Source organism: Piliocolobus tephrosceles, chromosome 20, assembly GCF_002776525.5.
Source record: "Piliocolobus tephrosceles isolate RC106 chromosome 20, ASM277652v3, whole genome shotgun sequence".
Classification (NCBI taxonomy): Eukaryota; Metazoa; Chordata; class Mammalia; order Primates; family Cercopithecidae; genus Piliocolobus; species Piliocolobus tephrosceles.
In genome coordinates, this window is record NC_045453.1 from 51,527,536 (window position 1) to 51,545,984 (window position 18,449).

General features: G+C 43.8%; 2 protein-coding genes and 1 long non-coding RNA gene across 6 annotated transcripts in view; 1 reads left to right on the forward strand and 2 right to left on the reverse strand.

The window, feature by feature from the left end:
• Positions 1–2,793, forward strand: part of JAG1 (jagged canonical Notch ligand 1) — a 36,531-nt gene extending 33,738 nt beyond the window's left edge. Inside the window, exon 26 of the mRNA XM_023217849.2 lies at positions 523–2,793. Coding sequence (XP_023073617.1) covers positions 523–980 — 458 coding nt within the window. The 3' untranslated portion in view covers positions 981–2,793. The remainder of the gene's footprint in view (positions 1–522) is intronic.
• LOC111546447 lies at positions 1,713–8,267 on the reverse strand. Of its 2 annotated transcripts, none has more exons than XR_002732785.1 (5): positions 8,140–8,267; positions 7,948–8,038; positions 5,724–5,846; positions 4,060–5,143; positions 1,713–3,951 (listed from the first exon to the last, which is right to left on the reverse strand). It is a non-coding gene; the product is annotated as an uncharacterized LOC111546447 (long non-coding RNA). The 2 variants fall into 2 exon arrangements; XR_002732784.1 differs by lacking the exon at positions 5,724–5,846 and adding an exon at positions 6,292–6,606.
• A 4,230-nt stretch (positions 8,268–12,497) lies between these two features.
• SLX4IP (SLX4 interacting protein) overlaps positions 12,498–18,449 on the reverse strand; it is a 205,837-nt gene continuing 199,885 nt past the window's right edge. For all 3 annotated transcript variants that reach the window (XM_023217854.2, XM_023217853.2, XM_023217852.2), the window contains one exon: positions 12,498–17,517. In XM_023217854.2, the coding sequence (XP_023073622.1) occupies positions 16,797–17,517 (721 nt within the window). In that variant the 3' untranslated portion in view covers positions 12,498–16,796. The remainder of the gene's footprint in view (positions 17,518–18,449) is intronic.

Genomic DNA, 18,449 nt, shown 5'->3' on the forward strand with positions numbered 1-18,449 from the left:
AGCCTGACTTGGCATTTAGGTGTCCTGGGACAGCCCAGCCACTGCTGAGGGCCGTGAGGCTTGATGGCCCTGCAGGATGTCCAGGCTTCCCTCCTGAGGATCTCGAGCACCGTTTCAGCCAAGAGAGAGATTGGGCATGGAGCCATGGCACGTTTGAGCTGTCTGTGCTAATTTGAATCGGGTTTCTAGTTCTGAAAACTGACTCCTGTACTGAGCTGCCTCAGTAGCCAGACTTAACAAGACACTGCTCTCCCCATGTGAAGTCAAAGAGCCTGTAGGAGCTGCTGCTTCACCCAGTCTCTCCAGGGATAAGAGTATCAAGGTCTACAGGGGCCTGGATCCCAGCATGTGCTTATCAAGTTGTGAAGTGACCATATGCAATGATGAAAAGGGACTTGTCCCTGTGGCCCCCCTCTGAGGGACAGAGGGCAGGAGAACCACTGTTGGGATTCTTTTGTTCCTGTGGTGATGCTTTTTTCTTTCTTTCTTGGAGAGTTAATTGGTTTTGTGCCTGCCTTACAGATTTCCTGGTTCCCTTGCTGAGCTCTGTCTTAACCGTGGCTTGGATCTGTTGCTTGGTGACGGCCTTCTACTGGTGCTTGCGGAAGCGGAGGAAGCCAGGCAGCCACACACACTCGGCCTCCGAGGACAACACCACCAACAACGTGCGGGAGCAGCTGAACCAGATCAAAAACCCCATTGAGAAACATGGGGCCAACACCGTCCCCATCAAGGATTACGAGAACAAGAACTCCAAAATGTCTAAAATAAGGACACACAACTCCGAAGTAGAAGAGGACGACATGGACAAACACCAGCAGAAAGCCCGGTTTGCCAAGCAGCCGGCGTACACGCTGGTAGACAGAGAAGAGAAGCCCCCCAACAGCACGCCGACAAAACACCCAAACTGGACAAACAAACAGGACAACAGAGACTTGGAAAGTGCCCAGAGCTTAAACCGGATGGAGTACATCGTATAGCAGACCGCGGGCACCGCTGCCGCTAGGTAGAGTCTGAGGGCTTGTAGTTCTTTAAACTGTCGTGTCATACTCGAGTCTGAGGCTGTTGTTGACCTAGAATCCCTGTGTTAATTTAAGTTTTGACAAGCTGGCTTACACTGGCAATGGTAGTTTCTGTGGTTGGCTGGGAAATCGAGTGCCGCATCTCACAGCTATGCAAAAAGCTAGTCGACAGTACCCTGGTTGTCTGTCCCCCTGCAGCCGACACGTCTCGGATCGGGCTCCCAGGAGCCTGCCCAGCCCCCTGGTCTTTGAGCTCCCACTTCTGCCAGATGTCCTAATGGTGATGCAGTCTTAGATCATAGTTTTATTTATATTTATTGACTCTTGAGTTGTTTTTGTATATTGGTTTTATGATGACATACAAGTAGTTCTGTATTTGAAAGTGCCTTTGCAGCTCAGAACCACAGCAACGATCACAAATGACTTTATTATTTATTTTTTTTATTGTATTTTTGTTGTTGGGGGAGGGGAGACTTTGATGTCAGCAGTTGCTGGTAAAATGAAGAATTTAAAGAAGAAAAAAATGTCAAAAGTAGAACTTTGTAGTTATGTAAATAATTCTTTTTTATTAATCACTGTGTATATTTGATTTATTAACTTAATAATCAAGAGCCTTAAAACATCATTCCTTTTTATTTATATGTATGTGTTTAGAATTGAAGGTTTTTGATAGCATTGTAAGTGTATGGCTTTTTTTTTTTTTTTTTTTTTGAATTCTTCTCATTACTTGTTGCCTATAAGCCAAAATTAAGGTGTTTGAAAATAGTTTATTTTAAAACAATAGGATGGACTTCCGTGCCCAGAATACTGATGGATTTTTTTTTGTACGATGTCAGATGTTTAAAACACCTTCTATAGCATCACTTAAAACACGTTTTAAGGACTGACTGAGGCAGTTTGAGGATTAGTCTAGAACAGGTTTTTCGTTTTTTTGTTTTTCTGCTTTAGACTTGAAAAGAGACAGGCAGGTGATCTGCTGCAGAGCAGTAAGGGAACAAGTTGAGCTATGACTTAACGTAGCCAAAATGTGAGTGGTTGAATATGATTAAAAACATCAAATTAATTGTGTGAAGTTGGAAGCACACCAATCTTACTTTGTAAATTCTGATTTCTTTTCACCATTCGTACGTAATACGGAACCACTTGTAGATTTGATTTTTTTTTTTTAAATCTTCTGCATTTAGGGAGTATTCTAATAAGCTAGTTGAATACTTGAACCATAAAATGTCCAGTAAGATCACTGTTTAGATTTGCCATAGAGTACACTGCCTGCCTTAAGTGAGGAAATCAAAGTGCTATTACGAAGTTCAAGATCAAAAAGGCTTATAAAACAGAGTAATCTTGTTGGTTCACCGTTGAGACCGTGAAGATACTTTGTGTTGTCCTATTAGTGTTATATGAACATAAAAATGCATCTTTGATGTGTTGTTCTTGGCAATAAATTTTGAAAAGTAATATTTATTAAATTTTTTTGTATGAAAACATGGAACAGTGTGGCCTCTTCTGAGCTTACGTAGTTCTACCCGGCTTTGCCGTGTGCATCTGCCACCCCGCTGAGTCTGTTCTGGTAATCGAGGGTATAATAGGCTCTGCCTAACAGGCATAGAGGAAGAACTGAAAGGCTTTTCAACCACAAAGCTCATCTGAAGTTCTCAAAGACCTGGGGCTGCTGTGAAGCTGGAGCTGCGGGAGCCCCATCTAGGGGAGCCTTGATTCCCTTGTTATTCAACAGCAAGTGTGAATACTGCTTGAATAAACACCACTGGATTAATGGCCTGTAGTGTGGAGGTGAATTGTTTGTGAGCAATCAGGGGAACTGGCCACCGGACTGAAAGGGTTTTAAAGGGTTTGGAATTGGTGTTGGGAAATGAGCAGGGAGATTTAATGTCTGCCTTTTTTTTCCCTGGCTACTTAGATTCATATTAATGTCCTGTTGTAAGGGTGTGGTCTGAAATGACTCTTGTGCACATTTACCCATGGGGTGGTTTCCTCACGGCACAGGAGGTGGTAGTTGCAAGCTTCTGGCGTTCGGGCTCATCACTCATCACCTTGTTCCCAGGGAATGAGTGTTCTGGCCTCACCATGCAGCCTTGGAGTGCTGGTGTTCTGGTCTTCTGTGAGGTTCCAGAGTTGGGGCTGTCCCCACCTGTCACGGGCAGGAGAGCTCTGGTTCTCTCACTTGTGGCTGGTGGAGGCCCTGCCCCCGCATCGCGTGGTGGGGTGTGGGAGAAGCTTTGCCTCTGGTACCCCTGCGGAAGGAAAGAGCTGTGGTAACAAGCACATGGACAGCTTCCAGCAGCCGTGCAGAGTTCACCAGGAGTTCCCTGCTTCTGGTTAGGAAAGCCAAAGCTCACCCTTCTCAGAGCCATCCCCCAGCGCTTCAACATTCAGGCCTGTCCACACACGTCCGGTTTTCATATAACTGGCACAGCAAACTTTGGAGGAAAAGCTGATGGGAATATTTTTCTTTGTTCTTGGGAAAGCTTTTGTTTTTTCTTCTAGGCTTGGAGTTGTGCTAAGGAACATCTTGATTAAGAATGAAAGATGGGCTTTAAGTGTTCTGGGCTCCCTGTGCATGAGCAGAGACCATCAAGGGATTCGGGGTTGTGACAACCCAAAGAGTGGCCAACACCGTTTTGGCTTATATTGGGGAGGTAGCCTGAAGGACTCGGACAGTGAAGAGCTGAGGTTTCCATGACAGCTCCCTCTACCCTAGCGTAGCTCTGCTTTGTCGCTAATGTCTGCCAGTAGACAGCTGGGTTTCTGTAAGGTGGGGTCAAAGGGAGGGAGAAGTGTAGATTCTACTGGACAGGGGACAGTCATTTCGCAGCAGTGGAGTCAAACACTATCCTGAAGCAAAACCTTGTTCTGATGGTTTGTAAACTTGGATTCTGCAGGACCCCAGAATTCCTTGGGTAGCTGCCAGATGCTTTTGTGCCAAGAAAAAAAAAAAAAAAAAAAAGTTGAATGAGCCTCTGCAATTCTTTATTCCAGGAGGGAAGGAATCTTGGGATTCATGGGTGGTGTCTTAACTCACCTTCTGTCAGGGACACCCGTGGTATTGGGAGGGCACAGATCAGGCTCCTCTAGACATGCCTCAGTGCCAGGACTTTAATTGTGAAGGGTGAATTTTCCCCTTCAGGAACAAGGAAGCAGGCAATGGTGCTCTGGTTATCCTTGGGGGTTAGGGAAGTAGAGAGGAAGGGACTCAGCGCCTTTACCATTCATTCCCCAGGAACACTCTGGGCCCTCTTTAAAGGGGCTCTGGAAGGCCCCTGAAATTTTCAGTCCAGAAACTTGGCTAACTAGAACTCTTGCATTAGAATATCCCACGAAACTCTAGGAAAGAACACTTAAAGCTGGTGTGTTTAGGATGGGAAGCTCTGTCCTGAGATTCTATACTTACATGATACAGAATTTCAATAGAAAGTGGAGGGGGAGGATACATCTTAATTGACTAAAAGCCAAATGAGAGTGATGATTTGCGAGAGGGTTTACAATTTTAAGATGCAGATTCCCAGGCCCGGTCCATGACCCTGTTAGACCAGATGCACCAGAAGTGGAGCCTGGGAATTTGAATTTTTGACAAGCTTGCTCTTCTTCCCCCACTCATGCACTCTAAAAATTGGGAGCGACTCTGCTAAAGTGCTACAGTACCAGCTCTTAACTAATTATAATGTTCTTCCTCCTTGTTAAACTGAATTAAATAGCCTGGAAGCCAGTTTGTTGCTAAATTGCCACCTGACATCATTTTTAAGTAAAATAATTACACTGCCCCTTGAGCAAGTTGTGGTCTAAGTGCTTCATGCCTATTAGCTGATCCGAGGGGTCAGTGAGTCAAAATTAACTGATTCTGTAATATTTCTTAGGTAGCAAGGAGCCAAATGGGCCAGAGTGTGGGTTTCCCACCTTTCCGAATGGCTTACACCTGTGTGCTCGTGCTCCAACGTGAGCAAATGTGCAGCAGAAAACCAGTTGCCTTTAAAGGAAAAAAAAAAGTTCTACAGGCCTGTCGGGCTTTGAAACTTGGGCTGAGCGATGCTCCACCATTTCCGTTTCGACTGTGGGTCTCTTTCTTGCCTCTACTGGGAATGAGAAGCAGGAGTTCAGAGGTTCCTGGTCTGGGAAGACATACAAGCACATGGGTTATGGGAAGCCTCCTCCTGCTAATGTGTATTTATACTTTGTAAGCTCTGATTCATCCAAGCATTGGAACAGAAATCTGCTTCCTGAGGTTCTGTTTTTAAATAGATAGTTTGCAAAAACAACAATTATTTTTCTTAACATTTTTTTTTTCCACCCCACAAGCAGCTAAACATCCCAGCTCAGGGTATGTCAGTCTCCAGCAATGCCAACAAACAGCTTGGTTATCTGAGCTAGAAGGGTGCCCTAAGGCAGTTCTCTACGGTTCTGGCCCCAGAAGTCTTAAAAACAAAGTTTAGAAACCATTAGGGCAATCTTGTTGCATCACTTCAAATCCACGAGGTATTTCGGGGTCTATTAAAAATAATGAATTTCCGTTTGCGAACCATTGCCTTCCAATGGCTGTTAAAATAAAACTAAGAGCAGGTTGGGGGGAGTGATGCTTGTAGGGCTGCCGTGGTATCGCTGCCTGGAAGCCGAGGAGCCTCAATCCTGCACGGCACCCTCTGAGATCATGTCAAAAGGGTGCGGCTCTCTTGCTTTGGACATATATTCTACCTGTATTACTTGCTCTTGCATGCTGGGCACAACCTTCCTGGCTTAGAGTGTGTTTCTTTCAAGTCCAAGGCAGCTTTTACAAGTCTCAAATTATGTATCATTATGCCCGGGTCCAGTATTAACCTGTGATATGCAAGTCAGGAAAATTAACCTGGAGAATAAAGGCTCTTAAATCCAGTAAGAACCTTGAATTGAGGTCTGCCTGCTACCTTCTCCAACCCACCCGCACTGCAAATATCCACACCAGGGTACCCAAGGGTTGAGTTAGCCAGAAAGCAAACTCAGATGCCAGCAACATGAAAGTAACAGCTTTGTTTTAAAGAGAAGCTCTCTTGGCAGGGCTGGTGGTGCTCATCGGTGATCCCGGAGGGAAATACAAGTTTGCAGCTGGCTTCCTAATCACTACTCAGGCAACCACACAGGTTGGCCCCCTCTGTTCTGCACCTGAAGAGTGAAAAGCTGTTTTAATTCATCCTTGCTGAGATACGTGCAGTTGAAATACCTTTATCATAGATGTTACATGTGAAATACCTTTATCACAGGATGTTAATGCAATCAAGGACCTTACCCATCAAAGGATCCAATCCCCACTTCTTTCCCAGAAGAGGAAACTGAGGCCCAGAGAGGTTCAAGGATTCGTCCGAGGTTATACAGAGAGTTAGCAATAGCCAGAACTAGAACTTCGGGCTCCTGCTTCCTGGGTTGCTGTGTTTTCTGCCTCTTCTGGGAATTTGCTAGGTTTATGCCGGGATCCTGCCCTTAGTGTGATTTTCAAGGGTAAAGCCTTGGGAGATCGGCAGCTCACAAAAATGGATGCAAAGGCGCAAGGGAGGTCACAGGAGGCGGCTGCTAAGACAGTGTCGCCAATCTGAGCTGGTTCCGCCTAGAAAGTGACATCTGTATAAATCCGGGAGCAATAGGTGTTTTCTGCATCAAAGGCAGATTAAGCTCTGCTCCTTTGTAGGTTGTTCCTTTGTTCTTGGGAAGTTTCCGATTTCCCTTTTAGTTTTTGCTTCATAGAATTAAAATGAGTTGCAGGAATAGAGGTTCAGAAAGGAAATCAACAGGACCGGAAATCAACAGGCTCCCTAGGTCCTACTGCTCCCTGTGTGTGTGCACACATGTGCACACATGTACATTTTATAGGCGTTTTCAGAACAGCGCTGCTGCTCACAGGGTCTGAGAAGTAGGTGCCAGGGTCTTGGCCAGTGTCAACTGATTGCAATTACCATTAGGCCTCATCTCATGTTCCCTAACCACTCCCACTCCCCCTGGCAGCTTCCTTCCAGGTTATCACCCAAAAACACCTGAGCATTTAACAGGACTAAAATCCAGATCGCTTGAATGTGATGAAGTTCGCCACGTCTAGTGTGCGGTTGGGCCAGTTCAGACACACCTGACAGACAGTTCCTGGAACTGCCTGTAGGCAGCTCTGCTTCCTCCACCTGACATCCCCAAAAGGCTACACCTCTACACTCTGCCGCACCCAGCACTGATGGATTAGCAAAATCTCCCACAAGTCATCCTTAACCTGTTTGTCGTGTCAGGGTAGGCCAGAAGTACATTCTGTGTAGAAGTTTCCTCTGCGCCCAGGCACCCACACTGAGTGACTTGGAAAAACCCCATCCCCAAGACAGAAACATAAACCCCCCAAGTTCAGGACATGAACAATCAGATGCCCTCAGGGGCTCTCTCTGGCTTTGCAGTGATGTTATTTTGGAAGAATTTTTAAATAATTCAAGGCATAAAGCAGAAAGGAAGAGCGCAAATGTGACACGCCATACAGGTTTGCAACAAACTAAGGAAAAAAGTGCCTCTAGTAAAGAAAAGGGAGTGGGAAGGGGCCGGGAGGGACCACAACCTCTGGCTTTCTCCATCTCCAAGCCCCATCATTTCCATGCTTCCTGTGAGCTCTCAGTGGGACAGTGTTGGCTGCAGTGCAGTTACAAAAGAGGTCCTGAACGTCTCCTGCAGAGCGTTCAGCCTCCACGTGGGCCTGATCCTTCCTTCACCAGACTGTTACTTTCACCTTCTTGGTGTGCAAAGCCGGGCGGTGTGCTTAGTGGCCAAGAGCATGCATTCTGGAGTGAGACTTCTTTGGTTCCAATCGCAGCTCTTCCTCCCAGCTCCCGGTTTGAAATTTTCCACCTGTGTGTACTAACAACACAGTTTCTGGGCTTTGAGGTTTGCCAGATCTGGATTCTAGGCGCTGCCATTTACTAACCTGGGAAAGTTTCCGAAGTTCTTTGTGCCTCAGTTTCCTCATCTGTCATGGTGACAATAAATGTGTGCCACTGTAGTATTCATGAAAAGGGCTACGGGAAAGGAAAGAACACTGCTTTCAGTATTTGCTCTAAGCAACCATTAAAAGATTAGGGAATTCAGCTAGATTCCAACTGACACTCTACTTTCTCACCATTGCTCCATTAAACTGGGCCCGTCAGAGAAGAGCTAAGTGCTGTTGGATCTGGTTGTAGGCAGGACTCCATGATGGCTCCCAAAGGTCCTTGGCCCCTGGTTATTCAATCAAACACTAATCCTGGTACTGCTGTGAAGGGATTTTGCAGATGTCATTAGAGTCTCAAATCTGTTAGCCTTCAAATACAGATTATCCAGGTGGGGTTGGCCTAATTACAGGAGGTTTTTAAAAGCAGAGTTTTCTCTGGCTGGTCACAGAAGAAGTCAGAGATTCAAAGCACGAAAGTGATTCAATGCCAAGGTTTCTCCATTAACGAAATGGATGGGGTCACATGGCAAGGACCCGCGAAATGGCTTCTAGGAGGTCCCCTGCCAACAGCCAGTGGGACAATGCGGATCTTAGTCCTACAAATGTAAGGAACTGAATTCTGCCAACAAGAGAGCTTGGCAGAGGACCTTTCCCTGGTTGAGCATCCGGATGAGGATGCAGCCTAGCTGAAGCCCTGATTTCAGCCTATGAGACCCTGAGCAGAGGACCCAGCTAAGAAGTGTCGAAAACTGTGAGATAATAAACTTACGTTGTCTTACGTCTCTCAATTTATGGTAATTTGTTACACAGGGATAGAAAATGAACATAGGCTTCTTCTAAAAAGGATCGTACCAGGCTTTGTCACTTGTAGGTGTTATATTTGGTTGTGACTATACAAATCATTGTTAGCTTTTTCCCTGATCAATTCAGAGCCGGCTTCCAGTGTAGGAGAAAGAAAAGCTCATTCAAGACAAGAATGAACTATAGGACTGCACAAAACGTGGTGCTTAATTGAAGTCTACAACAGTGTGTGGTCTGTGAGTGTCGACAGCTGTCTACAGCCTGCGAATAATGAGAATAGAACACAGTTTTTTCCTCTATATCCCTCCAAACCCCTATTTTATAAAATTCATGCCAAATGAGGTAAGCTCAGATACCTGGCCTTGGAGGACTCCAGGACACTCAAGTCTTGAGATAGTTTTCTCTCCTTATGAAACGAGATGATGTTGGACTTCCATTTTCTGGAGGTTTTCAGTGGGTTGGGCATTTCAGAAATACTTTGTATTCCCACCCCCGGCTACCTCAGAGGCTTTCCCTACAAGGAAGTTCCCTTCTTGGCTGTCGTCACGGCACAGTGGCCATTTCTTTGGCACTGAGAAGGGGCTAAATGTGCCCTTGCATGGAGGGCAAGGCAGGTGGCTTAGGCAGACACGCATAGCTGCTAGCAGAAAATTAAGGTTTCTCTTAAGTTCAGTGAGCTTTTCTAAAACATTATCAGGACCTGGAATTAGACTTGACAGACATGCAAAACAAGAACCAAATTTGTTCCTACAACTGGAGCCCAGAAGAACATGAGATTTGGTAAACCGGTACCAGGAAATGCTATCTTCAAGGGAAAACAAGGACAATTTGCTGTAGAAAATTCACAGATGGACGCAGAGACTCGTCTTTGAGCTTGTGTAAAGATTTGATTGAAATCTAGAAGGTTATTCCTGGTGAAGATGCTTATTGGCATCAAAACAAGAACCCCAAAGCAACCCAGATCCCCAACACCTCTGGCGTGGAAACCTCTGCTGCCTACAAGTGCCTTCAGATTGATGGGGCATTTTCACAGGAGAGCCACCTGAGAATATTCTTTTCTAGATGCCCTAGGCTCTGCCACAGGCAGACAGCCCACGTGCTAAGCAGTAGGGCACCGGGACAAGGCTCACTGGGGCAGCATTTTAAGGAGAATATATGAATAGAGCAGTGTTGCTGCTTCACAAGGTCCTTCTCCAGTGCTGTGACAGGAAGGTCCCTCTAGGCTCCTCCTCCTGGGACACATCCCAAACACCCAGCTCAGTCTCCCACCTCCTGGCTGAGGGCTGCCCTGATTTACCATTCCACCTCTCCCTCTGACAACAGGAATGGATGCGCTGGTATTCATCTTCCCAGGCACCCACCCTGGGTTTGGGAAAGAGACTTCTGCGTTCTTCTCACCAGTCAAGCGTGTGAAGGAGGAACTGAAGAGGCCTTGGGAGCTGCTAGGCCTAGAAAAATTCCCAGTCAATCCATCACCTGCCTCCTCTGGAGCAGGGTCTGTCAGTCTCTCCACTGTTCCTGGGGCAGGTGGAGAGAGGGATGTGAAGCAACGAGTGGAAATGAGGTGGGAGTGTGCAAGTGTGTGTGTGTGTGTGTGTGTGTGTGTGTCTAAGCGCAGAACAGGACTGGTAACAGAAGTGCAAGTAAGAGGGCGTGGGAGACTGGGAACTCATTTATAAAAGCTCTTCTGCCCTAAAGCAAGTCAAACTCCCTGCTGAGGAGTTGCTTTTTCTTCCTCCCTTTTGAGTCTTGTGTGCTGAACTGACCTCTCCCCTGGCAGAGGTCAGCGCTCTGCTCACCCCGCACACACTCAGCCTTCTGGGGTTTGATCGCCTTAGAGCCTGAAGAGGAGAGAATTCTTCAGCTCTAATTTCTGAGAGAAAAGCCATAGTAAATCTTGTGAAGAAGCTGGTTTTTTTTTTTTTTTTTTAAAGACATATATACACACGTTATGATAAAAATCTTTTGGGAACTGTGCAGAAAACAAAAAGCAAACATAAAAACCATACATCATTATATAGCCCCCTCCCACAGCCTACTTCACTCCTAAAATAAATCAGGCTGGGTAATGAATGAGGTTTTAAGAAATGCAACTGAACTTAAAATACAAGGTCAGTATCTCATCCTAGGTAATCCTTTGGAGGATGAGAAATTCTCCTGATTTTCCCACAGGGTTATTTCAGACGCACTTTCTGAGCCAAACTATTTTAAAAGCGTTCATTCTTCCACTGCCCTGCCAAATGCTAACTTGAGATTCACATGCACTTTTAGAGAGCCTATTAATGATATTAATGATCATGATCAAAGGCAAACCCCAGAGGTTTATGTAAAAATTTCAGACAATTATTTAGGTGCTTTAAAGACCCATCTTCTGAACGAGGGTAACAATTTCTCAATGTTGGCAAAGATGAGGGGTGTGTTGGGATGTGTAGGTTCTAAAGCAGCAGAACCAATGCAGAGGGGCCTTCAGAAGAAAACAAAACACATCTCTTTGTAAGATTAAAATGTATGACTGTTGACTGACACCTTGTCCCCAAAGCCATTCCTACTCATTTACTTGGAAGTAGGTACACTCCTGATTTGCAGAAAGCCCCTCTTCTAAAGAATACTCAGCGGACCCTGTCTCTTTTAACATCTGCTATTTACACGCACACACCACATTTTTAAACAATAGTTCTTAACTATGGTGTCTCCTGAGAATCATCATTTCACGAGCTTTAAAAATACCAACGCCCAGGCCAAACCTCAGGGATTCTGACTGAACTAGGAGCTACCCAGGTGACCCCAGTAGGTGGCCAGTGTAGGGAACCATTTTCAAACAGATGGAGACATTAATACATGGGAGGGGAATGTTCATCCCGATGCACTAAAAGCTATGTTTGGCACTTAAAATATTAGAGATAATTTTATTTGACAGATGAAGAAACTGAGGCCTGGGCAGTTACATGACTTGTACCAAAACACGTAAAACCAACTAGTGGCAAAGCAGCAGCCTGGACCCACGGATTGCAGCTTGCAGCCCCATGCTGTCAGGCAGTCCCCAGATCCCAGGCCCAGCCCCCACGTCCGGGGCAGGGCATCTTTCCTGTGCGTTAGGCCAGATGGCGGGCCACCATGACCAAAACACTAAGAAGAAATGAGCTACACCTTATCGACTGCAGAGGTTCTCAGCATTGCACGCACAGCTATTCAAATGTATTATTCCAACCTGACTGAACTCCTTCCGAAAAGTTATGTACAAAACTAGAGAAACCTGCAGTACTGAAATAAAAGGCAGTGAAGACAGTCAGCCCAGGACTTTATCAGTTCTGAGTAAAGATTAGATTCACTTGGAAAATACAAATGAATCCACTTGGGGAATGTCAAGATCCTTGGAAAGGAATCAAAGTGCCATAGTTTAATCCTGCCAAAGACGTCTATCTTAGCTCATAGCTGGGAGCAGAACTGGGAGCAAGTCCACACTGTAAGGTGCACCCCAATAACTGATGGGTCAATTTAATCCAAAGGCTTCATGCTGGGTTTTCAATACCTACATCCTGAAGGCCAGTGGTTAAATGGAAAGCTCCTCTGATTATTTTACATAGTATTCAAAGCTGCAGAATTATTTCAACAAAGAAAACACAAACACTTCTTATAAATAGAGCATAATTTAAAATAGTTGTCTAGAAAAGGGCACTTTGAATGTGTATTTCTTGGGGTTAATTCACTTATTTTTGAAGAACAGAAGTGATACACACTAATTTTTAAAAACAATTTTACTCTTTATTCATAAAGCAGTATGTTTCTACTATGTAAGTTTCATCCCCTAGGCATGCACAACCATTTGAACTATTTAAACAGTTTAAAGCAAAACAAATGAGAAGATAAGAGAAAAAGAGCTCTCCTGGTGACTTACATAGCTGTTTGGTTTTTTAACTTGATTGAAGAAAGTTATTAGGGGGATCTGTCCAATTCACACCTTCTGTTCCCTGATCAAATACTTTAGGGTCAGACATATGGTTTACTGATTTTTTGCTCAAGTAAAGAATTAACATCTTTGATAAGGAATTGTAATGGCAATTATAAGGTAATATGGTGTATGGTAATATTATGCTGCCAAAGGAAACATGTGAATATGATTAAATTCAAGCCCAGTACTGGGTAGCTCTAGATAATTAAAGATAATTTTATCCATTCAAGTCCCCTCTGTTAAGCTGCACATCGACACATATTTGTTCCCTGTCTTGTTAAATAAATATAGAAACCAAATTAGAGGAAGTCCTGCAGATTTCTGAGAATTTAATTATACCCTTAAATTGCAATACCAATGATATATATGATTAGATTTCTGTACTGAGTAATTACCTGAATTAAATTCATTTTACAACGCTTAATTTATTTTGTACTAAGGAAGACTTTTAACTATTTAAGATAAACCAATCTAATTTTGATTTTTTACTTGCTTCAACGTGTTTCAATTCATTAATGTTTCAATAATAAGGAATGAACTCTCTTGTCTTGACAAACCAAGCATGGAAATTTCCTCATAAGAGAAAAGAAGAAATTAAAATGATTTCCATATTCAAGTCACAGCACGCTGAAGAGAATTTTGGGTTCTTAGGAAAGGCATCTGTTACCTCCAAAGAAGGGCCACTCATTACAGTTTTGTGGAAATATTACAGTAGGGCCTGCCAAGAAGGAATTCAAGGGAATTGGGAATGGCGACATTGTGATCCCAGGCCATTCTCTTGAGCGGAGGTTTCCTTTCCTTACGTGTTCTGCCCTCACCAAGCTCTTTCTGAAATCAAAGGCCACTGATATGCATAACAATCCATGCTAAAATCCAACCATGACACCAACAGCAAACAATTAACACTGTGATCGCATTGTGGTCCCCAAGATATATCTTGAGATACTTCGGAGATAAGCTATATTCTCCATAAATCAATTTACAGAGGGTTTTTATGATTCTTGCTTTTTATAAAATGAAATACACTTCTATAGTATTAAAATCAGTGAACAAAAGAACTGCAGCACTTACTCCCCTACCCCCAAATGTTTGCTTCTTTACATTTCACAATTTATATTCATATCTGGACGACAGTTAACCTCCAGTGGCAAAGATAAGAAAGTGTGAAAGAAAAATAATACAGATTGTTTCCAGACCTTTCTTGTTTATGGACATTAAAATAACCTCAACACCAATCTATTAAGATGCCACCTGAAAGCACATGGAAGTGGCTTAGAATCCATGGCACTGAGAAAGTTAGGAAATTCAAAGTTGTAACATTAATTGAATCAGATGAATGACTTCTCCAAGCATTGGAGTCACAGGGACTTGAATATAATTTGGGGTACTAGGTAAGTGGTTGAAGAACTTGTTCTTTTTGATGAAGAATACTGACACTGTTTCAGACTTTCAGATGCCAAATTATGAAGATCATTAAGAATGTCAAAACACATACCATTCCCAACAGTGAGAACTCTTCATATCCTACCTAATAAGCCACAACAACAAAAAACCTCTGGCATCCATTTACCCCTTTGTACTTCCAAATATCCAAAGAATCACGCAACCACTCAAATAACAAGAGATCCAGGGGTGTTTAAACCATGTGCAAGAAAAATGCTTAAAGGCAAAATTCCTCAAGCACATGTCACAGTGTGGGAACTGAGAGCCATTCCCTCTGTAAATCCTGTTAAAATCCCTTTTACATGAAGGGATGTGAGGGCTGTGAGGAAAACCACAGCTATCTACAACCAGAGGTGCTATTTTCTCTCTTAGATCACAGTAATTGTTATATCCCCAAATATAACAAACTCTAAAGTCAAGACTTTTCTTGACAGAGAATCATTCTAAGTACAAGTATCAGCCTTAACCACCAAGCCCAGGTTAGCTAATGAAATAAAAATTTCTCAATACCAGAGTGATACTTCAGAGAAAGATTAGAAGAAAACAAAAACAACAACAACAAAAAATACAACAAAACAAACAAATAAAAACTTCTCAATAGAAATTTTCTCCGGCGGCTCCAGCTCAAATATCTCCCCCCTAGTTCTGGAGCAGGCAGTGGCTATTGTTCTAGTACAGCTGTCTTTTTAATTCCAGACTCTTTGCCAGAGAGCTGCTTCTTGGTCTATCTCCTGGGTTATTTATTACTTGCGCCCTCCCTATATATAAATCATTCTAATTGCTTCTGTTTAAGAAGATTCAATGACACACTGTGGTCCTGTGTTCAATAAAGAGCACACCTAGAATACTGTCTGCTCTGAGAGCGGCCTACGGTGGGCCATGGAAATACACATTCTACCCAGTACTCAGGGGGTTTCAACTCTGTGCAGCCCAACCCTATTGTATAAGCAGAGTCAGCTCCATTGAAGCTAGTATTCTGTGGGGCTCCCTTTTCTACAGAATCCCTTGACTGGGTTCCGCTGGGAGTAGGAAAAAAGCCAAGAGGGAAGAGGATAGGACACCAGTAGGCAGGGCCGTTTCAAGTAGTGTTGGTTAGGCTGGGATCATGGGACAGGAACAGGTTTCTAGGCAGGGTTTGGAACATCAAAGTAACAGTATCTACCACCGCAGTCAGGCTTGGTGACCAAGATGGAATTTCATGATCCAAAATGGTGCCATGAAATACGGCTGCTGCTTTGTGAGTCTTACTGAGTCTCAACAAGTGGGGACAGGAGATGTGGGGAAGGACAGAAAGGGATGGAATAAACCACTGATCCATCTCAAGCATGAACCTACACTATGCCTGTTTCTGTATTCTCTTCATTTTGTTGGGTTTTTCTAGGTGATTTTTCTGCTAACTTCAACACTTTAGGAATATACTTGGTTTTCCTTATTACTTAGGGGAGGTGCTATTTCAAAGGACCACCCCATGTTGAACAGAAAAAAAAGATGTATTGAATGAATGGACCTTGAATATTGTTTCTTTCCTATTTTAGGATGAAATTCGGTTACTGGAAAGTTTTAGCAGGTGTCCATCCAAAATAAGTCATTGCTATAATTCACTATGTGACATTTCAGCAAGCCCACTGGAGACAGTGGGTGACATTGTAAAGGGAAGGCTCTGTCTTGAAATTTGAACTGCCTGTGAAGCTTTCCAACTGGGAAACTGGAAACTGGTCACTGAGTTCCCATTAGGTTCTAGTCTGCCCCAAACCAAAATCCTGGAGGTGGGCGCGAGAGCAGGGACTGGGACATGCTTGAGCTACAGGCAACAACGAGCCTCTCTGATGTCCTCCCTAAAGTTGGGCAGAATCGCCCATCAACTTTAACAATTATAAGGGTAAGTAACACTTTCGTGGATGCCATGGCTACCATACTGTAGAACTCGGGAAGAGAGTGGCCCATACACCAAACCCAAGCGTTTTACAAGTTTGAGGGAGTCGGAGGGGATGCATGTGCACATCTGGCCCCAGCTGGTGAGCTGGAGGCCATGGCAGCCAGGCTGGAGGAAGCACTGGAGGGAGCGTTCCATTAGTCCAGTGGTTCTCAAACTCAAGCATGTTTCAGAATCACCCAAAGGTAGTTACTCAGCATGGGGCAGGGCCCAATAACCAAATGTGTAGCACATTTCCAGACAGCAAAACTGGTCCCAGGACCACACGCTAAGAACCACTAGCCTGTTGCTCCACTGCCCTCCTACTCAGGCTGAGGAGCAGGAGGATGGATTGTACCCCTGGAGGTGAGTGGCACTGTCTTTGCATGGTCCATTGTGTGCTCTGCACAGTGATGTGCCAAGACGGGGCTCATGATCAGTTTCTTCATGCAGTCCTTGCACAGTCTCCTCCCTGACAAGGGGGATGGCTCTTTGTCATTATACTAATTCTCTGAAGACAGTCATAAAATATAATGATAAAGAAGCAATGCTGTTAGAACAAGCATATAGCCTCCTGGTTTGAAATGCTTTGAAAACAGACCATAGCCATAACACAGATAACACACTTCCTGTGTAATCATTCTAATTAATTCCTCTAAAATCCCGGCATCTATACACGCAGCTCTCGTCACAGGTTTGGCTACTATGTCCTCAACTCCAATGGTACAATCCTCTTTGGTGTTAATGGACTCTTTCGTATTTCTTTCTTTTCTTGGTTGGGCTGTTCTGAATTGTAGATAATCTTTCAGTGTTTGTGGCTGAGCCGGTTTGCTGTGCCTGCCCTGGGTTATTTTTCATAAGATGTCTGGAGGAGAGACTTTCCAAAACATGCAACTCTTCCTTAGACGTGGTTTTTGCCAAATTTTGTTTCAAAAGTAACCCTGGATCTGACAACTCTGAAGCTGGCAAAACCCTGACAGCTTTGCTTTTTTCCACTATTATTTCTCTTGGGACTAATCGATCACTTCCAAGAGAAACTCTCTTGTGGTGGTCGAAGTCTTCCGCAGAGCTGCAGTTCCTGCGTTTCTGTTGGGTTTTGGCCACTCGTGGACTTTGTTTTGGACCTGGTGATGCTGACTCACAGCTACAGACAGGGCTCCCACTTAGAAGCCCTGTCTTTAACTGCTCCCCAGGATGAGGTTTTTGCTGGCCACTAGTGACTTCTGGCTGGGTCTGATTAACTTTTTCCAGCTTTTGAACAGGAAGCCCCCAGTGGCTCTCAGCTGCCTTTATGTAATCCTTTGCTTGTCCTGTGGATTCTGATGCGGGACTGGAGGAAGCCTGACCATCATTCCTCCTCCTTGCTATCTCTGCAATCACTGAGTCACTAGATGTTTCCACAGTGTCTCTTCTGGTCTGTGATTTGCTCGTAACGCTGCTTTTTGTTTCAGTTCTTTTCACACTGAAACAAACAAAAATGATTTTATGGTTTGTGAAGCTGTCACGGCACAGTTTCCTCCAAATTCCCTCTACATTTCCTACACCTGGAAAAGGAGGCAGGCACTACCTGCCTTCTTGCCTCCCCAGCAAATCTGGAAACACCCCCCACCACAAGTGTATGTTTAAATGCAGATGGAATCAAGCAAAAACCTTCACATTTTCCATTATACTAGGATATACCTGCTTATCAATCATTGGGTTAAAAATGGATTTATGATGGTGTTCACATTTTAACTAAGGCAAACAGGTATTCATTTCCGATGTTAAGGGTCAGTACTGCTTATATGCTGATTTTTTTTTTTTTTTTTTTTCCAGGAGTAGACTCAGGCTCTATGAACACGAATGTACACATACACACAATTTCTACTTGTGAGTAAAGAATAATCTCCTCGAATTTCTCTCAGGCTATTTCAAGATGTTACCCAAATACAACCACCACTTAGCTGGTGTCATGTTTGTTGATCAAACTTGATCAACAAATGGGAGTAGGACTTAGTTAATATAATTTGAAATGTCCTGGAAGAAATTCCAGATAGCCAGCATGAAAGGCAATAAAATGCAACCGTGGAAGACAAAAGAGTGTCGATATAGCTGTATATAAGCCCTTTGCTTCTAACGGCATGCACAACAGACAATGTAACTTCACTCTGATGATAAAATGAACTTTGAGGGGCGGGATAGAAGTTGCACAGGGAGAATTAGAGACTACAGATCTTAACTTCAGCATATATTTACAGGTTTGTGAATGGCAAAAAATTTCCTCAACCACCAAAACATTGAAAGCTGAAATATTTATTTTGGCTAGCTTCGGTGTGAAAACAAATACATATAATATTCATGCTCTTACTGTTGACACCAGGAGCATGAGGATTATTGTAATTATATTAAAGTCGG